The sequence below is a fragment of the Pelmatolapia mariae genome, linkage group LG3_W (assembly GCF_036321145.2).
Source record: "Pelmatolapia mariae isolate MD_Pm_ZW linkage group LG3_W, Pm_UMD_F_2, whole genome shotgun sequence".
Classification (NCBI taxonomy): domain Eukaryota; kingdom Metazoa; phylum Chordata; class Actinopteri; order Cichliformes; family Cichlidae; genus Pelmatolapia; species Pelmatolapia mariae.
In genome coordinates this window covers 91,942,863-91,969,594 of record NC_086229.1, presented here as the reverse complement: position 1 = coordinate 91,969,594, position 26,732 = coordinate 91,942,863, and the positions used below count along the sequence as shown (strand labels likewise).

Genomic DNA, 26,732 nt, shown 5'->3' with positions numbered 1-26,732 from the left:
AGTTAATGCAGCATCACCCGTCCTCTGATCTGTTCAGAACTCTCCCTCTCATCTGGTGCTTATCCAAGTTGAGGCTTTAAAAGTCTTTATGAAACATTTATGACTGGTAATAGCACACAACTTTCACAGCTTTCCACCAGCAGTGGAAAGGGAAAAAACAGTACACAAGGCTACCAGTATAGGACTAAAATATCTGTATGTAGCGGAGGACATTTAAGAGTTATTTTTATCTGATAAATTATAAAGCGAAGCTGAGAAGGGCAGTGAAAATTCAGATGGTAAGCCGTTACCTTTACAAGTTGGAGTTATGAAGGAGTTATCAGAGTGGAAAAGCAGATGATACTCTTCCTTTCCCCCCCAAAGTATTAAGGATTTTTCAGCTTGTCTGTGTGATGGTTTTTATGTAATCATGTGACAAATAAATACCTTACAGCATTACCCTGTGTTTTGGTGGCATGTTGGAAGCAGTAACCATGACAATGCCAGACCATAAAACCAACCTCAATTAACAATAACCACCTTCTTACTGTAACACTGAACCCACAGTGCAGTTAAGCTTCCCAAAACCGCAGAAAGTGCACTTTGACAATGACTGGGTGTTTGGAACTGTAAGTCTCTGGCTTCTCATGCATCTTTTAGGTGCACAAGGACTCCTTTAAAATCTGTTACCTGCCACAAAATAGCAGTTCTGGTTGAGCTGACCTGGTATGGCAGACAACATATTCAGCTGATTCAACTTTGGATAAGAATCCGAACTGTCAGGTCCATGAAAAAATAGTCTGAAAACATTATTGCATCAAGCCTTGAAGTTTGAAGAACAAACAAAGGAAATATACTAGAAATCAATTTATGTGTTTGTTCCTGAGATTATTGCTTTTATTACAAGTAAAGCTTATTAGAATCATCATTTTATATGCTCTTGGTATATTTCGTATTGTTTTGCCATTCAAAGCATTTTATGGTTTTTTTGTTAGAAATATAAACCCTACTCCTTGTTCACTTTTGGCGCAGTGCATTTATTCTCCCATCCAAGACCTGTACGGTGTTTGTATGGCCCGCTTATCCAAGTAAACTGAGCCCATGTTGATTTACAAAAGTGGCATGGCTTTATGATTATGACAATGGTTTGGTATTAGAGCGACTTGGACCATTTTCTTAAAGGAAAAAAACAATTCAGTTCAATTCACTTTTTATTTATACAGCGCCAAATCACAACAACAGTTTTACATTGTAAGGTCGACCCTACAATAATACATACAGAGAAAAACCCAACAATCATATTACCCCCTATGAGCAAGCACTTTGGCGACAGTGGGAAGGAAAAACTCCCTTTTAAAGGAAGAACCCTCCGGCAGAACCAGGCTCAGGGAGGGGCGGGGCCATCTGCTGCAACCTGTTGGGGTGAGAAAAGGAAGACAGGATAAAAGACATGCTGTGGAAGAGAGCCAGAGATTAATAACAAGTAGGAGTCAGTGCAGAGGGGTCTATTAACACATAGTGAGTGATGTAAATTGACTGAAGAAGGAATACTCAATGCATCATGGGAATCCCCCAGCAGCCTAGGCCTGTTGCAGCATAACTAAGGAAGGATTCAGGGTCACCTGATCCAGCCCTAACTATATGCTTTAGCAAAAAGGAAAGTTTTAAACCTAATCTTAAAAGTAGAGATAGTGTCTGTCTCCCAAATCCAAACTGGAATAATTCCAGTTCTAATAGTTGACGCATTTCAGCAGTGTGTGTATGTTGAGGCAGATCCTGACCTGAAGACCTGTCAGATACTCAAACTAAACATGTCTTCGAAGTGTTAAAGACACTGCTGGTAACAAGAAACAGACACCTGGAATACCTGGTGCGGGATAGCGACTGTCAGTGGGCCGTCAATCATAACAGCTGTATTCCAGGAAGAGGGCAGAAAGCCCTCCTCCCTCTAACCTTGCTAAGCATTTTTGCACAACAACAAAGCCACAGGCTCTCAAGTTCTACATGAAATCCAAACGTGACCCCGTTGTCTCGTTCAAACACAGTCCTCACTTAGGAAAACCCCCTTTGTTCTGAATACCTGGCAGTGAAAACATCCCTGTGAGTTGTCTAGGTGCTTTTAGTGTGTGTGTGTGTGTGTGTGTGTGTGTGTGTGTGTGTAGGGATTGATGTTTTGGAAAGAGCACGTATTTTTTGTCATGCAGACCGACTGCTAACACAGCAGATGTGGTTTGGGGTACATATGAAGAATGTATGCAGATATCAGAAAACTGACTAAAATATTTATGGCATTAGAATCAAAAAGCTAGAATACATGACACAAACACATGCACTGCCTTTTATGTTGAGTACAATGAAGGGCATTATGGAAATGGAAAAATGAGGCTGAATGAACAGGGTGAGATGTGGAAGAAAGGACGTGGGCGGTTTGTTTGCACGTTTTTTAAAAAAAAAATTTTTTTATTTTCCTGCGTGCCCTTAGGCCTTGTTTGAGGGTGGTCCTTGCCTCCACCTCGTCATTTTCTCTGCCATCTTTGGTGAACTGGAGAGCTTACTTTCAGTTGTTAATGGCACACATGCGCACAGGTTGTGTTTTTTGGCCACCCCTGTGGAGGTAAAGTATTGCACACGTTGCACAAAGCTCTACGAAGCAGTAAATGGAGCAGTAAATAGCTGCTTGACTGTTCAGAGTGTAGTACAAAATCAGGTAGTGCTGAAAGTGATCCAAGGAGCGTGTACCTTCGCAGTGAGGGATGTTACTACTTGTTTTTCTGCAAGTACAGAGTGATAGTGTAGGTAAAGTGCAAATAATCTTTCTGCTGTAAAAGGATTTAAAGCACTCAGACTTACAGATAATTGGGGTTGATTGTTGGGTTTTCTCTGTATTATCGTAGGGTCTTTACCTTACAATAGAAAGTGACTTGAGGCTTTGAGATTGTGATTTGGTGATATATAAATAAAACGGCAATGAAATATGTTTTTCCATTGGTGGCTCTGGAGTTGAATATTTTCTGTTGTTATTGTCATCGTTCATTGCAGTTTTAGTGGTATTTCATGCACAAACGGAGGAAACATGTTACTCCATGTTAGTCTCCCCATCACCCTCACTTTTTCTGTTTATCTTTCACCCCAGCTAGGGCTGCCACGATTAGTCGACTAGTCACGATTACGTCGACTATCAAAATCGTCGACGACTAATTTAATAGTCGACGCATCGTTTGAAGCTTTGTAAGATCCCAAAAGACGCAGGAATAAGTAGTAGGATTTAAGAGTGTAATAATGGACTGAAACAGAAGATGGCAGCACTGCATGTACAAGGATGGCAGCTGCCATTAAACCCCAAAGAAGAAGAAGCTGTGTCCCAGAATTCATAGCGCGGCCCAGCTCAGTTTCCAACAATGGCTGCAGCTAGTTAGTTTTAATATTACTCTTATTATTCTTTCTGGGTCACAAAATAAACATTTAACATATTTTCAGGCGAGAATGTAACTGTGTAAACCTCAAATATCTGCTCAGTTTATCAAGACACCACATATTTTCAAAAGCGCTCCGAAGTTTTCGGAGACGTCTGTTAACCACTAGCTCGATAGCTAGCCGGGGTTCAAGGCTCACTAGAGCCGGTGAGAACACCGGACTCCAGGCATATTGTTTTCAAACCCACCGTCGTCTTTCACTACTCAGGTTAAACATGATATATAAGTCACTTAGATAATTTAAAAATGTTATTGTTTGGCTTTTTTAGTATTTTATTTTTTCCTGAGTAAATCGGTTTGGCTGAGATTAAAGTTATAGTTTTTACACAGCTGAATAAACGTCAAGCAGACAACTGATTATCAGAAGTGTGAGATGCTCGAGAATATACTCCGGTGTCCTGTTATATTTTAGATAGCAAGGAGCAGACGGCTGAGTTTATTAAACTCCACCGAAACAATCTGCAAATGTCATTAAAATTTGATAAACTATCATCTTGTCTTTATTTTTAGTTAGCACATACCTTAAACACGTAAAGCTGTAAGCTAATGATATTTATATAAGAGCAGATGCTGCTGGTGCAATAAGCTGTGCGTTTTACGTCCAATGGATGCATGATCTGATTAGTTGACTAATCGCAACAATAATCGGTGACTAGTCGACTATCAAAATAATCGTTTGTGGCAGCCCTAACCCCAGCCCCCTTTTCTTCACCGGACTCTCCTGTAGTATAATCAGATTATGTGAGGAATGTGGGAAAGTGTCTGTGTATTCAGCGTCAGAGCTGCTCTCTAACAGTCAAGCAACAATAAAAATGAACTGTGGCTGCACTGGATACAAACATCTATTGATTTTATTGTCATAACGCTGAGATGCACCGTCATCTGTTTTTGTTTAGTTAAATGCTTGTGTGAATTGTGATTACATGTGGTATTCAGACCTGTTTTGAATGAGATATATGAGGTCTGTTACGTCATGACTTACGTCTGTTATAAAATAGCCTGAAATAGTCTTAATGGCACATACTAAGACATACTAAACTGCTGTGACATTTGGCACATGGGTTAGCCATTAGGTCAGCTTATCTCCTGTGCCTGTTGCTCAGATATTGGTTAAGCTGATTTCATGTGATTATATGGAAACACGAACATATCAGAGCTTGCTTGGAAGCAAGTCATGTCTGTATGTTTGATGCTAATGTCTCCCGTAAAGATTTAGTGCACAATTTTTTGTGTCATGTAACACAAGTTTAACTTTTCACTACTATTAATAATAATCAAAATAGTTTTGAACAAAATGTGAATGTTTTTGAAAAATCCAGACTTTTAACTATATACACAGTTATTTGGCTTGTAGTTTAATTACTTCATCTTCAGTTCCTCATGCCTTTTTTCTCGTTTTGGGCCTGGAGAAGTGGATTAAAGTCAGGTTCAGTGTTGTCACTAAGATCTCACTAAGAGATGTCCTTCTGCAGCACCAGAAAACAAAAACAGTAATCTATTCTCTGACGGGGAGAGTTTAAAACCTAAAAAAAAAAAAAAAAACTAGTTTGTGGATGCACAAAAAGTCAATTCCAGTAAATTTGCCAGGTTAGTCTGCTCAGCAGCTGCTGTCAGATTGTTTCTGAATCACGCTCAGACATTCAGTGACCCGACGTTGTCACAGAGGGCAGTAACCAAAAGAAAGTCCTCATTAACTCCACTTAACTTTTTCAGTCTGCAGCTGCTGTCCAGGATGATGCAGTGCCTTTTGATACAATCAGGTGTTAACAAAAAGCTTCACTGAGCTGGGACCCTCATCTTCAGACAGTGCTTCTTATCTGAGTGTCTGTGCAGAGCGTGGCATCTCAGAGTCACGCTTCTGAGCCCAATCAGATCAAGTGTGGAGATAGGCTCACTGATACCTTGCTCCCATACCTCATCTGCGAGCTATGTTCTGTATTCGGTTTCCCTGCTTTTGTTTTGCTCTGTGTGGGAAGCTGCTGGTGTATTTTTCACCTGCAGCTATAATTCCATCAGGTACGTTGCCAGATCTGTCCCTGCCCAGCAACTATCAGCTTGCTGGCTCTGTGCACTTGAAGGACTGTCAGCGCCTGTGATTGATTTACTTGAAAATTCTGTTTTCCACAGGGCCACCTGGCTGCCCACTTATGTTACATAACAGTATTTTGTGCTTTTCCAGTATCTGTTTAATGTTGGTTTGTTGCACAGGGCCAAAAAATACTTGTCAGTGTGTTTTAACTGAAACATGCTCTACATTGGGACTGATTAATGAGCAGCTAATGCTGGTGCCTTTTTGTGTGCCACCAAAAGGTTGTTTGGGAAGCCCAGCACTCGTGTTTTTCACATTCTGAAACACTCTCTGTTTCACAATGGCAACACTCAATACAGCATTAAATTGGTATTAATCCACAGGTCAAAATAGTTCAAAGAAAATAATAATCTCTTACAATGTAAGCATTAGAACGTCATCATCATTTTGGGTAAACGCTTACCAAAGTATGACTCGTGAATGAAAACGATGGTGCAGTTTTGCGGTGTTGTAGTGGTATAGTCTATACTGCTCTTCGTCTACATACACAGTGCATTAGTGTTTCTGTTGGCTGACGGTGCACATCCGCTCAGTTAAACAAAGGTAAACTCTGGCTGAAGCACAACAACTGGTCTTTGATTTCTCACCCAGCTCTTAATTGCAGACAGTGAAAAGCAAGCTGTAAGAGTAACGTTCCAGAAATTAGTTGTTTTCAGTATTAGTGTGATCATTGCAAGTTTAAACATAAAGTAGCGTAGGTCTCATTTCCATTAGACTAGAGTTCCATAACCTGACTCTTTGATATTTGTATATTTGTTCTCCAGCAATGGAGGAGCTGGTGTGTGAGCTTCGTCTGTTTCTGGACCTGCTGGACAGAGAATATCTGAGTGCTGGGGTCCGAGAGAAGAAGATACACCTCTCCAATATTCTGCACAGAGTCCTGTCCGACAAAGGTGAGGATTAAACTTACACTGCACCTTCTGAAACACTTTAAGGGACTCACAGCTGGAGTAAGTCCATTAGGTAGTCAGATATTAGATACAACACCTGACCTTACTATGGCTGACTGCAGGAGTTCCATGAGCAGTCTGGTACATACACAAAGAATGTAGACCACAATAAGCTGTTACTAGGTCAGTGTGGAATTGAATTGTTTGGTTGCTGTCATCATAGAGTTATATTGGTATACGTTTACTTATAAAAACCCTTTACTTGTAAGCTAATATAGCCAAAAGTTGTTTATGCCAGATTAAAAGAGTTAATTTCATCAGTTTGATGTTTTCTGAACTTTTCTTTAACACAGGCTTTTTTTCTTTAAGATGTTCACGTGTGTGGCTGCCATTATTGAAATAAAATTCAAATGCAAAAACATGTTTATATTAAAATCTGGATGAATCTAACATGAAAAGAAGATATACCCAGAAATTTTATTGTAGTTTTGTTTTTGTTTGCATCCTTAAACGCGACGATCGATTTAGTGCTATACTGGAAGCCTCAAAACATGAGATTATTCACACAAATTCATAATGACGTTTCAGTTTTCTATCAACAACAAAATGTCACGTGTAGACATCCTGATTAGAAATATTTATTGGAGATTTTTCATTTTAACATTAAAAAAATACACAAAAAATACACATTGCCTCCGGTACGGAGGCAATGTGTATTTGCCTCCGTACCCACATTGCCTCCGGTACGGAGGCAATGTGGGTGGACGTGTAAGGTGAGAGCTCCCAGACTCACTAACCAAAACTCCCCAAATTTACTCGAATTATTACTCTGACAGCATTTCACACTAATGGAGGGGAAAACTGGTCGTAAACAGAGAGGCAAGACACCACTGAAAACGGGAAAAGCTGAAAAACAAACAATGGAAAAAGACACAGATGACGATAGCGACGAGAGTATGGATGACCTGCAAGCTAGCATCCGCGCTATCCACGAAGAGCTAAAAGCTACCAGGTTGGACATGAAAACAGACCTGAAAAATTTCAAAGACACCTTCTCCACGGAACTTACGTGTTTCAGAAAAGATATTGATAATAAATTAAACGAAATTGCCAGAGACTTGAAAGACACGATAAGTAGAGTGGATGGGGCAGAAGGGAGGGTGGCGGAGGTGGAGGAGTGGGCTACCGCGGCTAACGAGGCTCTGCTTCAAGCTATCCAAGCACAAGAAAATATACAAGCTAAACTGACAGACCTGGAAGCCCGATCAAGAAGAAACAACATTCGTGTTTATGGAATCCCAGAAGACACAGAGGGGGACGATCTACGGGAGTTTTTGGGAACGTTTATTAAATCGGAGTTGTCCCTAAGTGATACTGAGCTGGGAATGCAAAGATGTCATAGAGCTCTTGGGCCGAAGCCACCGCCGAATGCCAGCCCCCGGTCAATAGTGATTCACTTTCTGGAGTACAGAATTAAAGAATTGGTGCTCCGCTTGGAAAAAGAGAGAGGTCGTTCTGAACGGAGTGAGAATCTACTTTGACCAGGACTATCCGACTGAAATTCAACAGAAAAGAAAGGCTTACGCCCCCATCAGGAAAGTCCTTAAAGAAAAAGGAATTCGCTTTCAGACCCCCGCACCAGCTAAACTCCGTGTCTTCCTCAGTGACGGCACCGTAACTTATAACAGCGCAGCGGAGGCCACGGAGGATTTGAAGAAAAGGAAGGTTCTGAGCTTCGCGGGAGAACAGACTCGATCTACGGACGCAACACGGGAAAAGCTGAAGAACCTTTCCTGGGAGACAGTGGGACGCCGGAACCGTGATGCACGTCAAGAGAGAGCGAAGATGATGCTCCAGGCATTTCGACATGAACCAAGAGACTCAGTTTGATCACGTCCTGAATTGAGAAATTCAGTTTCTTTACCGATTTGACTTTTCCTGGGTAAGGATTGACACTTCAGCTTTACTTTGAATATAATTTAATGTAAACGTTTAGGTTTCATTTTACATCTAAATATATACTGAAAGTTAAATGTCTGCCTTAGAGCACTTAGAGTTAAGACACTGTTCTGGGAGCGTATTTTCCTGGTTAGTTTGATTGTTTGATTACTTCTTATTTTGTGGTATTTTGTTTATGCATAACCTCGGGAGATGTCACTTTGCACAGGAGAGGCCCCTCGTGAAACGAGAGCTTTCCTCTCCAAAAGGTTTTTGGGAAACTCTGTTTTTGAGTAGAAACCACAGTTTTCTCGTTTGTTCTGTTTTAGTTAAAGTTCAAGTTTCAAATTTTGACAAATGTATGTTGTGTGTGGGTTTGGTTTTTTTTTTATCACCCAGGTCTTACAAGGTAAATGCTTTGACTTATACAAGACATGTCATTTCAACAGTATGGTTTAGTAACCCTTAATGTTAATGGGTTACAAAACCCAGTTAAAAGAGGTAAGCTCTTTGCTAAAATGAAAAAAGAAGGCCATCATATAATTTTTTGGCAGGAGACCCACCTAACCAAAGAGGGGCATGAAAAACTTAAGTACCCTGGATTTAGAAACATATTTTATTCATCAAATACAAAGGGAACCAATAGGGGAGTTGCAATTCTGATTTCAAATAAAATCTCTTTCCAGTTGTCTTCACAAATTGCAGATAATGAAGGACGATACATTTTGGTAAAAGGAATTCTAGACTCTAAGGTAGTGACACTACTTAATATTTACAGACCTCCTTGACAGGACAAATCGTTAATAAAGACCATATTTGATTTAATTGTTACAGAGACATCAGGTGTCCTGATATGTGGTGGAGACTGGAATGTACAATTACACCCTACCTTGGACTCCTCAAACTTATCAAAAAAGCAGAATCCAGAATCTCTTTATGTAAGAAAGATGCTTAATGAGGTTGGGCTGATTGATGTGTGGAGAGAATTTCATTCTTCTTTAAAGGCATATACATTTTTCTCCCACCCGCATGGTGTCTACTCAAGAATTGACTATTTTTTTATGTGCAAATCAGAAAGACCGAGGATAATAGAATGTAACATTGGACCCAGAGACGTTTCTGATCATTCTGCAGTACACCTAAAGATACATTTGGATATTAAGCCTAGAAATGTTTTATGGAGACTGAACACTAGCCTTTTGAATGACCGAAAATGTGAAGAATTTATTAAAAAAGAAGTTAATGACTTTTTGGAGGTTAATGACAATGGTGAAGTGTCACCGAGTACCTTGTGGGATACCGCGAAAGCAGTGCTCAGAGGAAAACTAATAATGTGGTCAGCAAGAAAGAAAAGGGAAGGATAGAGGCAACAGACTATCATGTCGAATAAGTTAAAAGAATTGGAACAAGCACATATAGAATCAAAAGATGATAGAATTTTAGAACAAATTAAAAATATTAAGGAGGAGCTAAACAATATTCTGGATAAACAAATAGAAGTCAAGCTAAAATATCTCAGACAAAACTACTATGAAAACGGCCCTAAAGCAAAAAAAATATTAGCATGGAAATTGCGCAAACAATTAACAGATAGTACAGTTACAAAAATTAAAAATCCACTTACTGAGACCTATTGCCATAAACCTGAAGATATAGAAGAATCTTTTGCGTTATATTATAAAGAGCTTTACACTCAACCCCAAATAATGGATTCATCACTAGCGCAAGGATTTCTGGAGTCTCTAGATTTGCCTTCCATAGGAGAAGAACAAAACAAAATACTAACTCAAGATGTTACTAAAGCAGAACTTGATAAAGCTATAGCTAGGCTGAAGACAAACAAAGTGCCAGGAGGAGATGGATTCCCTGCAGAATGGTTTAAGCGGTATAGGGACCTTTTGCCACCAATGCTGTTAAAGTGTTTTAATTATATCTTGAAGGGAGGAGAGGCTCCGGTATCCTGGAAACAAGCTATCATATCCGTGATTCCAAAGGAGGGAAGGGACAGATCAGAGTGCACCTCATATAGACCTATCTCAGTCTTAAATATAGATTACAGAATATTTACTTCAATCATCGCAAAAAGACTGGAAAATATTATTCCTGACTTGATTGACTACGACCAAACGGGTTTCACTATACCTAATGAATATTATGAGTCATAATCAATTTAAATCAGTCGCTTTGAGTTTGGATGCGGAGAAAGCCTTTGATATGGTGCAATGGGAATTTCTTTATTTAGTACTAAAACAGTTTGGATTCAAAGAGCAGATCATAGGCTGTTTAAAATCGCTATACAGTTGTCCAACTGCACGGATTAAAATTAATGGAAATCTGTCCAGGACTATTACACTGGAGAGAGGATGTCGCCAGGGGTGCCCCCTAAGCCCTACCTTGTTTGCACTTTTTATCGAGCCCCGGGCGCAATGTATTAGAGAAGACCAGAAAATCATGGGCATTCAAGTTAAAGGAGTGGAGTATAAAATATGCTTATATGCAGATGACATACTTTTGACCTTGTCAAATCCGGACGCCAGTCTTCCCAAACTGATGATGCGCCTTGAACAGTTTGGCCAATACTCAGGCTACAAATTAAATATACACAAAACCCAAACTCTGACTTACAACTATGTACCAAAAGAAAACATACGTAAAATGTATGACTTCAAATGGAATACTAACAAATTGACATATCTTGGAGTCATCATACCAAAGGATTTGACGGATATTTATAACTTAAATTATAATGCCATCACACAAAATATAAAAGTGGACTTGGGAAGATGGGCATATTTGACAAATGGTCTGTATGGTAGAATAGAAATTGTGAAAATGAATGTTTTACCCCGTTTGTTGTTTCTTTTTCAATCCCTGCCAATTGAAATTCCCACAAAACAATTTAATGAGTGGAAAAGAATGATTTCACAATTTATTTGGCAGAGTAAAAAACCCAGGGTACGACTTAAAACGCTACAGTTGCCAAAAGACCAAGGTGGATTATCCTTACCCAGCCTGGAGGACTATTACAATGCGGCACAGCTTCAGTATTTGGTTAGACTATGTGATAACAGATATGAAGCAAAATGGAAAGATTTGGAACTTGCTCAATTGGATATACCTCTACAGTCTTTACTGGGTGATATAAGTCTACAGAAAAAACACATGTGTAAATTGCATGAGTGCACCAAAGTAGCCTTAAATACATGGGCTAAACAAAGTAAAAAATTCAATTTAGAAAGGAAAATGCGAATACTAAGGTGGGTAGGATATGATACAGATTTCACACCAGCACATTTGGATGGGGTGTTTAGAGAGTGGACTTGGAAGGGTATTACAGCATACTGTAAAATCTCAACCAAAACAGACATGGACAGCTTCTTACAACTCAGTGAAACTTACGGATTAAATAAAACAGACTTTTACAGATACTTACAATTGAGACACCATTTTAATAAAAATATTAAAGTTGCAAGGGAGGACTGTGAGGAGGGAGGGCTCATTGATATGTTTGTCGACACATATAAAGGTAAAGTACATAAGAAACTGATCTCGAAACTGTACTCATGTTTACAATCGTACAGGACCGACTCCACCCAGTATGTTAAGAACAGATGGGAGAAAGAAGCAGATATTACACTTACGTATGCGGACTGGTTGAATATTTGTAAAATAAACATAACTACCTCTAGCTCCCCTCTTTGGAGGGAATTTTCCTGGAAGAACAGTATGAGATTTTTCATTACACCTAAGTATAAATCACTTCAGAATGGCAAACCTGAATCCGGTAACTGCTGGAGGCAATGTGGTAAGACTATGGCTGACCACTACCATATATTCTGGGATTGCCCAGCTATTAAATCTTACTGGGCTGAAATACTAATGAGGATTAAAACAGTAATGGGTTTTGAGATTGAGTTGTGCTTTACTACAATATATTTGGGAAATGTACCAGTTGAGATGAATACGAAAGACAAATACCTTTTTAAAATATTCCTGGCAGCAAGTAAAAAAGCAATAACTAGAAGATGGCTGGACAAGGACCCACCAACGGTTGGAGAGTGGTCAGCCATAGTAAAAGACATTTGTGAAATGGAAAAGATGACCTTTTCTCTAAGACTCTGTAAAGACAAATTTCAAAGATACTGGTCAAAATGGTTTTCGAGTATGCAAAAGGGTTGTAAATAATGTAGGGAAATGATCTTATTCATTCCCTTCCCATTCTGTTTTCATTTAACCTGATTTTCCGGTGCTTGACTGGTCTTAATACCTTATGATGCTAAATGGACACTTGTATAGATATGCACAAAAATATGTCAAAGGGTATACGTGCGTGAGTATGCATGCATGCACAGGTAGACATGTATTATGTATGTATATATAGATGTGTATGTAGACACTTGAAGGTGTGTGTGAGTATGGACATAGATGTAGGTATGGGGGTGTATACAAACAAGCAAGATGCACGGTGTGTCTCCAAGCAGAAAAACTACTTTTTAGTAACTTCCCATAGCCTTGGGTGAACCCCTCCCCTCCATTTATTTTTTATTTTTATTTTTTATTTTTTTATTTATCTTACTTTTTTATATCATTATTATTGGTATTATTTCTACTTCTACTTATTTTGTTTAGCTTTTTCCTTTGCTGTGTCTGTGTAAATGTTAATATTCCTGTTCCTAAAAATAAAGTTAAAAAAAAAAAAAGGGAAGCGCATTAAAATCAGAGAAACACAGAAGAACAGTCTATTTGGTTCTATGATTTTAAGAAGGGAAATTATAACATTTTATTTCTTGTTGCTACTTAGATTTGACACTAGTGACACTGTAAAGCATCTTCTTGTTTATATTCATAATAGCCACTTGATTTCTTCTAGAGCCTTCATTCAAGTCAGAGATACACAGCGGACTGCCTGCTCCACCTCAGATGCCACTTCCAGAGATCCCTCACCCCTGGATGGTAAGACTGAAGTTTATTTAGATTTATTAATTTTAGTTCTGTGTAATTTGACCATGCTGGAACTTATTGCAAGCAGTGCTCACAGTAAGAGTTATACCAAGTTCCAGTATGCGTTCTGGTTGTCTGACTAAAGAGAGTTGTTTCTACAAATACCAGATAGCCCTGTGTCATTCTGCTTCCGCTGCTATGGGTCATCGTCTCAGCCCAGCTGCTTTATGCCAAAATCAAGCAAATCAAGGACAAAAGAATAATTTATTTTCAGGACACTGCTGAGTAACTACATTTTGAGCAATGCAGTGCAAGTCACATGTAATTCATGTGGCATAAGTAAGAGATAAATAAAGGAAAGACAGCTTTTCTTTGTCCTGCTATTATACAGGTTACTATACAGGTTCTCCAGAGTGCAAGGATCTAACGTTTCTGTATACGACCTGATTTGATACCAGCGTTAAATTAAAAGCGACAATATTGACATCCAGGAAGAAACTAGAAATTATTATTTTAAATCAGTCACATTAGGCCTTATAAATAAAACATAGCCGATAAATATTGAATATAAAATGACTTGACAACTATCTATAAAACAATGCACTATTCTTAATGTCAGGTCAGTGTTAGAGTCTTTATTTTATAGTGCTGCTATTTGCAGTTGCACTACTTTCCCCAAACCAGCTAATTTTGACACATCATCTGTTCAAAGCTCCCAGTTTGCATTCATTTACAACATTTAATTGAATTTAGGTCCAATTTCAAATCCATTTTGAATATTTTTGGGTTTTGTTGTGAAAAAGGCAAACTTCTGATAGTAACAACTGTGTTATGTAACAGAAGTAACTTCATCATGTTAACACTGCAGGTATCTTTAACATTCATGCAGGACTGCATGAATGTTTTACCAGTAAAACTCAACTGGTGCTAATAGAAATTGCAGCGAAATGACCAATAACGCTGACCCTTACCTTCATTATTATTAGATGGTGAACTTGTTAGCAATACACTGAAGTTCTGTGCACAAGTTTTTATGACACCCTGCACCTGAATGGTGTTAATCACGCAAATGTCAGCATTACCAATACAGCAGGACATAGAAACAATATGAGATGTGTTTTACAATCACTTGTAAAGCAGTTGGAAGGCCTGTCATGGCTTCAGCATGTTTTCCTCTCTCGTACTGTGCCTCACATCACCATGACAATCAATGAGGACCGTAACATCTCTGTTAAAACAGTGATGTGTGTGTCATTATTGTGAAAGTGAGATGTGCATGTAAAAAGACCCAGTGTGAAGAATAACAGTGTGTGTCTGCCATTATTGTGGGAACAGATGCCTGTGATAAAAAGCAGGTGGCTGTGATGGCTTGCAAAGCCTTTATTTCATAGCAATAAGCCACAACACCTTGTTCTACATCTTACTCACACACACACACACACCCACACGCAGGACACACACACATTCCAAGGCACAAGGCCTTACAGTGCAGTTTGTAATTAGAACCAGTCGTCAGCCTCAGCCTCCTCTGGTGACCCCAGTGTGTGTCTGGAAATCACAGCCGAGGTTTTCCCAGAAAACTAGGCGAGTGAGGAGGAGGAGGAGAAATGATGTTTCTGTGTCTCTGCTTGTTGTCTCTCTTCTCTGCTGCCCCAATCAGAACCAGTAACATAAGAAAATACATAGCAGAGCCTTGCACGACACCCCAGACTCCCGGGCCTGTTCGGTGCTTTCCTTTATTTAAGCAAAACACATAGGCACACAATTACACAACTCTTTCTGTCTTTTATGGAAAAAGTGAAGTTTTTAGCAGGTCTTCATCACTGGCTGAAGGAGACCCACTCAGGACTGTGCTGAGCATTTTGAGTTTTAACTACTTTTTGTTGAATTTTGTATTTGTTGTTTGGTCGAGTGTGTGAGACAGATAAACACTGGAACAGCCTGTAAATGATAGTGCAAAAAAGAAGCCAGTTTCTCCTTGTTTCCCTCCCCACCATTGTGTGTTGTTTTAATTTAAATAAAATGTTTTTGTTTTTTTCTGAACATAGACTACTGCCTTTCTTTCCGTTATGAGTTTTAGTGAATAAATCGCCGCGTTTGGGCGCACTCTCAGGAGGGTGCATTTACTCGCAGTTGGAAGAGGATGCCGTTAAACAGTGCTATTATTTCTTCAGTTGACTCCTTCTCTTAGCTTCAACCAGCAAACTTACTCATGGGCAGATAAATAGATAAATAAATCTCTCTTAGTCGATAGTCGATATATTCGTCCAAAATCATCCAACCATACTTTATACACTTTATCCAACAATATCATGCTCTGGACACTGGCTTTACATGTGTACAAAGTAATCGTAATACTAACGACAGCATAAGCTGTGACAAACATTTAACAACAGGGATTTTCATCAGCAGAAAAGAGAATAGAAAAGAAAGCAGCTAAAATATATTAAGTGGTTAAATAGAGCCATTCACATTAGAACAAAACCTCTCTGAGTAACATATGTGCAGGGTTTGCAGAGTCGCAGCAGTAAAGTACAATTCTCATAAATATACTTGGATGGAAACCCAGCTACTGTCTTTTATTTTGTGCCAGCTCTCTGTCTCCCTGTTGCAGTCTCTGCTCTGAAATTACCATCTATCACATTTCCACACTGACCTCTGGAGAAGCTGTCCAGACTGAGGAAAAAAGTGTTGTGCTCCCTTTCTCCACTCTTCATTTCTTTCAAAATTTCCACCGCGTGCAAATGAAACAACGGACAAATGGTTAAGAGGAAAAGAGAGAGGAGGCGGCTAGAAAGAAAAGAGTAAACAGGGTAGAGAGTTAAAGAAACAAAGATTTCGTGTTGATGAAAAACAACCTTGTTAGTCATGAGAAGTTGCAGTTATTTGTGTTATATGGCATCAGTCTTTAGTTGGTGTTGGTGAAGAAGTGGAACATGGACTAGAGCAATCTGGTGAAATAATAGACAAGGAAGACAGTCTCTTTGTGACCCGTCGAGCCTCAATGCATAGCCAAACCGACACTCACGTACACAAAGAGCCTGTGGCTTTAGAAGCTGAATCAGTCCTTAGCTTCCACATTTTGATTACTCACAGTTACATAAGGAATACTTAGTTCAGAGTAGCTCACTTGATGTACAATACTTAATGAGAGGACAGTGGTATTGAACTTTATTACTCAAACACAAACAATATGCAGATTGAAGACTCTTCCAGAATATTCTGCTGGTATGTGAAATACAAAAGAAGAAAAATTGCTTTGCACAGACTTCCACGATACGTTTATTTACTGCTGAATTGTTCTGCAGTGTGTCATCACATTTAGTCCATTTCAGAACTTATTTGCATGGTAAAATCATTTAATTTCCAGGTGTTTGTGGCATTTTTTGCACATCTAAGGTCTTGAAAAGACATTCTTAGTGTTTTTACAAACTTAGTGAGGCATGTTAACACAGTGTAGCTGTTAGCAGAGCATGACAGTCACATGTGTGACACCCGTTAGCCTTTGCATGAGCAGAGGAAAACAAAGAAACGAAGACATGATGTGTGTAAACTACTCCAATTCTTTCCCAAGGGCAAACTTGTGATTGACTCTTATACACACACACACACACACACACACACGCACACGCACACACACACACACAGCAGGATAAGGTCTACTTTGAGCCACTATATTGTCTTTCCCTAATTGTATATGCATATAAAGTTGGTCTTTATATATTTATATAAAAGCACAACAAAAAGAGGGCAGTGTCCACTTTAAAGTTTTTCACCAAAACTCCAAAACTATAATGTTAACAGCACTGATTCGTGATAGTGTGATAGGGTTACAAGTCTGAGATGATGGAATAGGCTGTCATCTGGAATAACTTTTCATTTCCAAGAGTTGAGTGCCAGATAACCCAGAAACTAGAATATCTGTAAACCTACAGAACAATAACACTACTGATCATGTTTTTTCTCAGTATAAATATAACTAAAGTTCAATAATTGTTTGATGCAACAGCGACAATAACCAAGGTCACAATATTTTGTCACCTTAAATATATATATATCTGTGTACACTGGACATGTTGGTGATGCCTGCTAATCAAAGACAGACAAAACAACAAAGCTATTTTTATGCCAAGCCTTTACTCCGTACAAGTATTGGGTTTGCCGAGAGAGCAGCTGAACCTTTTTATGTCAGATTGATCCTTTCCACAACACTCACCTTATAAATCTCTACGTTCCTCCATGGAAGAGGATCACAGTACCATTTTACAATGTGCTACATGCCACATGTAAATGCACAGAAACACAGTAAAAACAAGGTCTGGCTCTGATTGGATCATAATGACTAATAAGTGTGACAAAATCCCACTGAAGTCCTCTTCTTGTCATCCTGTCACTTTTCATATTCAGGATTTATGTTACATTAATATTTCTCTTTTATCTTTGGCATGAAGTACATTGCTGTCATCAAAAAGCTTGATGCTTCAGCCACATGAATGGTTTTCATCCAAAATTTGAACAGTTTGAAGAAGAATACTGGAAAATAAAATGTTAATTGTGCATGTTTCCATTAAACTCCTTTAAAGAAAACAAATGGACTTCCAGATGGAGAATGGAGCTCCACCCAACATGAAAAATAGTAAACATCTGCCTAAAATGTTTCTGCATTGTTCATGCTTCATGCTGTCACGTGATGAAAAAAAGGAGGTGAGATATTTAAAGTCACCTGTTGTGGCAGTGCACCATTGATTTATGTTTTTTCTTTAAATGTCAGTAGTGTTTTTTTATTTTAATAGCAATGGAACAAACATTCAGTTTTGACGAATCTGAATTTTAACTTGGGTCTCAAGCTTTTTTTGTTTTACTACTCACAACTACTTTTACCAACATTTTGAGCACACAGCAGTGCAGAACTTTTTTGGGTCCAAAACAATTTCCCCAGTTGCTTTGACAGTTCATTCGACATTTATGTTACAAAAAACAGTTAAAGCTGCTCTTAAAAGTCCCGCAAGTCCAAGGTAAAGGTTTGTGTCCAAGATCCCCAAACCACAAAACAAGTACTGTAAACCAGAGAGAAGAAGAAAATTCTTAGACTGCAACCTCAACTGTTTGGAATTTTTGTTGATTTTTTGAGTTCTAACGTTTGCTGCAGTCGCCTTCAAGTCAGGATTCGTTTCATCGGCTGTATCCTAAGGGCTGCACTGTTCGAGCAGAATGTGGACCAGTCCTCCTGCTAGTTGAAACACAAATGATTTCCATCTGTGTTGATGTTGGAGAACAGTGCCACCTCCCCCTTTCTCCTCTCTTCCCTTGCCTTTCCCCTGACACAGACCCTCCCGCACACCATTAGTCACCCATGTAATGCACACTAAAGTTAGTTGTATCATGCATGAGAAACTCACGCCAAGCATCCCGTTCTTCCGTGCTTCAAGCATTCACGTCACAGAAGTGTGCTCACGTGGTCGACGTGCTATACACGGTAACAGGGCTGCATCATCCGTAGATCCGTATGTCTGGAATTCATTTGGAATTCATTTCCTCCTCCTCCTTTTGATTCAGACATCCCTCCCTTCCAGGCCTTTTTTTAAAGATGGATATTCATCTCAGCACAAATGTAGCTAGTACTGTAACCATACAGTCTTCTGTATGGTTATGTATTACTGGAAGTTGTGAGGAATCTTTGTTTTTTAACCCACCATCTCCTCTGTTTTTTACTCACTTATAAAACATTGTATATTGCTGTAGGTCTGTGAAGGTTCTCAGTCATCCAGGTCATCGTATCCAAGGAGCTTGGAAAGAGAAGCGTCTGGACTTCTTTAAGTTTACTTGAAGACGTTTCACCTCATATCTGAGAAGCTTCTTCAGTTCTAAGAGCAATTGGTGGGTAGGTAGAGAATCAATAGGGGGGGTCCAAGACCCTCTAGGGGACACTCCCATAGGGCTTAAATCTGGGACTCTCCACCAATTGCTCTTAGAACTGAAGAAGCTTCTTGGATGAGCGGTGAAACGTCTTCAAGGAAACTTAAAGAAGTCCAGATGCTTTTCTTTCCAAGCTCCTTAGACTATATTGCTGTATATTGCCAAACCAAATTATTTCTAGCCTGAAGGGGAAACACTCACCCAACTAAATGTGTCACTGTACTGTGTCAAGCTACACGGTGCGTGCGTGGCAACAGTTGGATTGCTATCAAACATATTGAGTTGAACCAGCCCTGTTTTACTTTTGTATGGCCTCAGAAATTATTTGTCTTCAGGAGTTTTTCCACGCAGTGTGTTTTTCATTTGGTGCTGATGAATCTGTTTTCATATTTGACTTAATTCGTCTGTGGGGTTTCCCTACTTTGTGGCTTGGTATACCACAGCAAAGCATTTCGTGACATCAGCAGTATTGTGTCATTGACTTGTGACAGGAAATGAAGTTGTTTAACAGATTATATTGTAAGGTGTCACGCTTTGTCACTCGGATAACCAAACAAGTGGGAAATTGGAGATTGAATAGGTCTTAACTGCAGAAAGCAGTAGGCCTTTTCTTAATGACACATGCACACAACATGGTTAATCTTAAGGGCCAGAACTGTTTCAGTTACTAACACTCTTTGGAAAAAGTCCCCACTGAGTAACTGGAGCATGGATGGAAAACCTATTTCACAACTTTTTCCCCCACTCTAGTGGATTTGAAGGCTTTTTACAATGCCAAGTTTCTTTTTTTTCCCTGACACATGATGTGATTGAAATGACTTAATAAAGCACGGAGGGAAAATTGAGTCTATTTTTGCAGTCTAGTAGAGAACTAACAGAATTTACAATTGAACCAAACAAAAGTTAGGGGTGCTTGGTAGAAAAATAGCTTTTGTGGTTACTAACTGATAGGTATTTGACCAAGATGCCCATTAACCCATGAATTCATACTACAGTGTACTCTATACACTGCCGGACTATTGTTCAGTGACTCTGATCACAGCATGTATACAAATGGGAATGGTTATTGGAGCATGGAAAATGAATAGCCAAATTCCTTTAGCGGCCTAAAGAGATAGTGGATCTGATTGATAATCCCATGTAGTTATCCTGCTGCTATAAATTCACAAGAATTGAACTGGGTAAGCCTGAAGAGCTTCTAAATTACAATTTTAGGTTTTCTCTCAAAAGGTTACTGGCAGTATGATATCAAGCTTGTAGCTATATAGATATAATTGAGTGATCATGTCATAAAATCAGCCAGTCCATTTAAGGGTTAATCTTAAATACCACACACTTCCTTTTGTGCTTTATGAATTAATAAACATTCAGAGAACTGCTGCATGCGGTGGAGGTGAAGTTTAAACTTACCTTGTATTCAGTTGGCTGTTAGCAGTAGTGACAGAAGCTTGCAGGACGAGGGTGGTCTTTAATCTAGTGTTTTCTTGAAGGCACCACCTAATGGCCATTAAAGAAACTGCTTGTTTGCAGAAGATATTGCAACCCTATTTTAAAACTCGACAGTTTAGCAGTTAAATCCTTGGCTCAGTTATCACGGTAATTGTGATTATTTGTTGGAAATAGTCCTGCATAGCCAGACTTTTAACTGGAATGAAAGAAGTCTGGGAAAAGGTCCTTTTGTCTGAGCCAAACGCTGACAGTCGACTGGCAGTATAGGCTAGAGGGGCTGATCATGATAGCATATCATGGTATTGGTACTGAAATGTCATTCTTTCAGAACAGAAATGCAGATGGATCACATAATATCAGGTAATTTGAAAACAATGGGGGACTTATTAGATAGCTTATTGAACAGAAAACACTGGCAAATGTATTTTCCAACTGTAAAATGTTTCACTTTGTTGCAATCAGATTAGTTGAGTTCATACCCAGACAAAGAGCAAATGTGCAGAGCACTTCTATAATATGTCTAAATATTTCCATGAAACTCTGCTTCGCTGAGGTGACTTCTTACTTATTTGCAATACAGAACACTATTTAGATATGACAGGCTTAGGCCTGGCCCACCTCATCCTTCTTTTCAAAATTGCGGACCACCAGCTCATGCTGGCTTCCACTGGCTCCTCCTGAACCACATTTACACCTCATTGTGAGGTGAGAGAAATGGAGGAAATGCCCAACCCAGTCTGAGTCTCACTCTGGTTATTTTTTCAGGCAAGCTGGCACTTCCTCCAGTAACGGCACTCTGGTGAATGCACCTGTCCTGCAAAACGCACATTTAACTGGCCCAGCTGAGGCAGGAAAAAGTAAAAAACGATGCGGGTGAAGCAAAGAATGAAGTTTCAAAAATGGGAGTTGTGTGAAAGGTTTTGTTTTGTCAGAGGTAACACTAGCATGGGTGGTTCATGTATAAACAGAGAGCTGGAAAACTTAGATATGTATCACAGAGGCTGGCACACACTGAGCTTGGATATAGTCTTAAGTCCTGCAGAGAGAGTTTTTAGGTTTCGTCCCGTATTACTGTGTCTCTTGTTTGAAATGTTTAGCAGTTTGCTAATCACCTGACTTCCAGATTGAGTTCCCCTCTCAAACAATGAAACTTTCAGTGCTGCTACTGGACAGAAGCCACTCCTCTGGGCCCCATGCTGTGGTTGGTTTCTCACAAAACTCAAATTGATAACCCAGATGTATTAACAGACATACTGTATGTGAATAACTGAGCTCCTGATGTTTAGATGCAAACATGAAGAAGAGAAATTGAACTTCATTCAGTTAGAATAGTTGTTTTTTGATCTGACATTGAGCTTTAAAATGCAATTTTTTAAAAGCTAATGATTTGAGGGTTACTTTGAGACAAAGATGAGGCATACAGGATCAGCCTGAGGCTGATTGTTAACTAGGACAACAGAGTTTTATATTTTTGTCCTTGCTTGCAGTCTGGCATGAATTTTTAACTTGATCATATGGCCAAGCTTCAAAGAATATATGGTGGAAAAGGTGTATGCAAGTGTCCACATTTAGGCTGGCGCCTATCCTGCCTGTCTTGGGGCAAAAGGCAGACTCCGCACAGAAAAACCCCAGTCTGATGAGGGAATTGAACTCAGGACCATCTTGCTGTGAGGCAACAGGGCTACGGTGCTGCATTGAGGTTTCATAATCTTTCAAAATGTTATAGGTGTGCTTGGTAAGACTGCTTCAGTAAATGTAGATTGCAGTGACATTGGAATCAAAGCAAGAGTCTCTGGATAAATAAAGCTGGAATAATCATGTATTCAGCTTCAAAAAAATCTTTTTTGGTTTCAAATGTCCCCCAAACTATGGTTACCAAAGTCTTTGTATTTCTGTTACCTTTAGGTTTGAAGTGTGCATGTTTTATGAAGTGGACTTGGACTGCAAGTAAACACTGAAACATTGAATACCCATCAGAGTTGGATAAGCTTGTTTTTTCAAAATGTTTTTTTCAAATTCAGTGAAATCATCATGGACCCCCCCCCCCCCCCCCCCCCCCCACAAAAAAAAAACAACAAAAAAAACAAATAAAAAAACAAAACAAAAAAGAACAAAAAAACACTGTCTTGGGTAAATGATATAGTAACACTCTACCCAGGCCTTTACTTTAGCATTCTCAAGAACCAGATATTTCTAGTGCTTTGGAATATTTTTTGTAATGATGACACAGTGAGAGTTTGGAAGTTCTCCAGGAAGTCAAGTCACTTAAGATTAGAGGAACATTTTATTCCAGTTTTCTGGGTATATTCAATTACTTCTTTCAATTAATGACAAAGCCACGGCTTCTTTAGAATTGTGAAACTGTTCTCTCAAATCTTTTTTGCCATCATGGCCAAACGTTTTGGCAGTGGCTCAAATTTTGTTTTTCATAAACATTTCTCAATCTGTTTCTATGATATACTGATGAACAAACATAAATATTTCTTATGTTTCAGGCCTTTATTAGCCAATAAAACAAAATTCAGTTTTGATAGGGGTGTCACTGTCAAAACCTGTAGCTACTACTGCAGTTTTCCCTTTCCAGATCCTTTCCTAAGGGAGTTGCTTTCCTATGTCCACTCAGTTTATCTATTCCAGTGTCCTGCTGGCAGCATGGCAGAAACATTATTCAGGTCCAGTCCTCCTACTCAGAGCAAAAATGGATACTTGGCATAAATGTTTAGATGTGAGTTTCAGGCCAGTGCCTGAGCAGCAGACAAACCTCCCACTCAAAGTCTCCAAACCAAGGTCAGGACTTCTTTACCACTATCTAATTACACATTATGACTGTGGAATTCTGGTATTTCGGATCCACATCCATGGACATGACCTGATGTAGGCCGTGATGGGTCATGAAAACTCCCTTTACAATTTTAATATAATTGCTTTAAGCAAATCAGGAGTTCTTTGCAATATAAAGTATAAGCAACACTATAGAAAATATAAATATATAAAGTATAAGTATAAAAATAAGTATTAAAATACTGAAAATGATGACAATAATGAAAATTACTGCTAATAGTGATTGTGCTTTTCACACAATCAGTAACTTTGATGGCAAATTTGTCTTTTCTTTCATTTCACAACTTTGTGTGGAAACCAAACTGATTTTTTTTAAAAAAAGAATTCAAACTAACATAAAAATGTTAACTAAATAAAAATACAAAACTATAATAGCTCTGACTATGACAATGTAAGCGACTTGGTAGCGGCAAACAACAACTGCTGGAGTGGAAATCAGGGCTGGGTAATTGGTGCATGTATGTGACTCGTGAGCTATTTCCTCCCCAAACTGTGGTCAGCTTTATACTAAGAAAAAGGTGAAATAACATGACACACAGGCATACACGGAAATTAAAACAACACTCCATAAACATCAATTTATTCCTATGATTTGGTGATTAAGGGATACAAACAGTGATGGGAATAACAGCGTTACAAGTAACGGCGTTACTAACGGCGTTACTTTTTTCAGTAACGAGTAATCTAACTAATTACTATTCCTATCGTTACAGCGCCGTTACAGTTACTAACAAGAAAACGCGGTCCGTTACTATTTTTCAACAAACAGACGGTTGAAGCTGTGTTCAGTTTACCGCATCTTATATCAGTTGCACGGAAGTAGCTGACTACGTAAGTAATCTGGACGCTACAGCTTTAAGCAGCTGTGCGCTCCTGCGGACGGTAATCACGATCACTGTCCAGCACAACACCTGGAGCTAAGGAGGCAAAACAATCGCATGAGTGCTGCTGTTTGACTGAGGAAGAATAAAGTAGTCGTGGTAAGCCAATCACATGACCACTTAAAGACAAAGCAACAAGGTGATATATACCAGTTTTTAAATTGTGTTGATAGGCCACGTAAAACCAGAGTCATGATAAACAATATATACGCGGCGTTTTTTTCCTCAATAGTTTCATCACGTTAGCGCTAGCAAGCAGTCTCTGCTTATGAGCAAAAAAAAAAAAAAAAACAGGGGAAGTTTTAGGAGTTACGGCGAGAGAGAGAGAGAGAGAAAGAGAGAGAGAGAGAGAGCAGAAAAAGAGAGAGTGCGAGTTTTGAGATATGAGAGATTTGTGACGTTTAGCGTGTTTGGAGTGTGTAGTTAATGTGTTGTCTTGTGTGGTATTGTGGATAGTTTTGTGTTGTGTGTCAGAACAATGAGGCGACTGCTGTCTCCAGGTAGAGAACAGGAGTGATACACCTGCTGCTGTCAGACCTGCAGGTATCAGGCTGTGATGTTCTCCTTTATAGTGGACAGAAATTATTTTTTTGGAGTGGCACAAATAATTTGTGTGGCATCTTATTAAATGCAGAACAGCTGATTGTTCTGTAAATAGTTTGAAATGGTTATTTTAAAAAGGGTAAAAGGTAAATGGATGCAAATAACTTTGTTGTTTGCAAAACTTGTGCGTAGGATTTTAAAATTGACAATTAATATTTGCATTTAAAGTTATGAAATATGATTCATTAAAGATGTTTGTGGTTGTTACAGTAAATATAACTTTTTCTACTCTGATTTTATGGTTTTTGTCTGATTTTAGATCAATTGTGTTAATACAGTATGTCAAAATGAAAACATGACTGTAAATTCAGATACGTGAGGTTGTGCTGAAAAGAATGATACCAAACAAGGCAAAGTAAATAGTTTTTAAAGGTAAAATGTGGAGGGAAAATCAAAAGTAGTTAAAAATGGCCAATTATACCCTGGACCCCAGAGGGTTAAACGTTTTTTTTTAAAGTAACGCAATAGTTACTTTTCAAGTAATTAATTACTTTTAGAATATTGTAACTCAGTTACTTTTTTGAAGAAGTAACTAGTAACTATGAATTACTTTTTCAAAGTAACTTGCCCAACACTGGATACAAATGACTCAAGTACTCATACACAATTTATTCAGACATTGTTTTAGCTTTGTAAATTAAATTATTATCAATTTTGGCTGTTTTCCAAGTCTCCCTACTTTTCGACAAGTTGATTTTTTTTTAATAAAAAAAAATATTTTAAAACCTGCAGTCAGCTGAGACTGAAGAAGCTCATCAGATGATGATAAAATAGTAATTAGGTCTATAAAAAACAGCAACATGCAACACTGCAAGTAAGACGAGTCTAGTGCTGCAGAAAAACTGGTGATTAATCACACAGAGAGGGGTAAAATAAACATTTTCATCCTTTCAATTATTTTATTGGCGAGGGCACGCGGTTTACTTCAGAATGCATATTAGCGTTCTGAACCCTTAAACTGAATACATTACTGTATAAATCACTATAAACGTCCTAATGCTGTCTACTAATAAAGGAGATGTGGAAATTCCTTTAGTTTGTTGTCAGATCAGGGGGATGTTAATTTGATTGATTCAACTGTGTTCTAGTTGCTGCAATTCCACTGGTGTAAAATAGACGCAACAGCACATTAGAACCAAGTATTAAAACATACAAATTCTGAAACAGCAAATTAAAACATTCTGCTCATTCTTTTGACATTAATCTGGCTCTCTTCCACAGCATGTCTTTATCCTGTCTTCCTTCTCTCTCCCCAACCGGTCACAGCAGATGGCCCCGCCCCTCCCTGAGCCTGGTTCTGCCGGAGGTTTCTTCCTGTTAAAAGGGATTTTTTCCTTCCCACTGTCGCCAAAATGCTTCCTCATAGGCGGTCATATGATTGTTGGGTTTTTCCTTGTATGTATTATTGTAGGGTGTATACAATAAAGCGCCTTGAGGCGACTGTTGTTGTGATTTGGCGCTGTATAAATAAATTGAATTGAATATTGTGATTTATCCAGGTAAATAGTGAATAAGCTTTATATAACTCACTAAGACATTCATTTTGCTTTGTAGTACACCCCTCTGGAATAACTGGACTATGTTAACACACTGAAGGATAATGGGAATTAGACACAGTTGGGAAGAAATAAAACACAGATGCAAACGATCAACCAAATCACAGGAAGTAAAACTGAATATACAGAAAAACAATTAACAAAGTAAGATAAGGAAGTAAGCAACAATACCTAAA

General features: G+C 38.7%; 1 protein-coding gene across 3 annotated transcripts in view; it reads left to right on the top strand.

Annotated features, from left to right (window-relative positions):
* The window catches only part of afap1 (actin filament associated protein 1), a 92,601-nt gene that overhangs the window by 43,403 nt on the left and 22,466 nt on the right, over positions 1–26,732 (top strand). For all 3 annotated transcript variants that reach the window (XM_063470282.1, XM_063470283.1, XM_063470281.1), the window contains exons 2-3: positions 6,306–6,434; positions 13,240–13,322. In XM_063470282.1, coding sequence (XP_063326352.1) covers positions 6,306–6,434; positions 13,240–13,322 — 212 coding nt within the window. The remainder of the gene's footprint in view (positions 1–6,305; positions 6,435–13,239; positions 13,323–26,732) is intronic.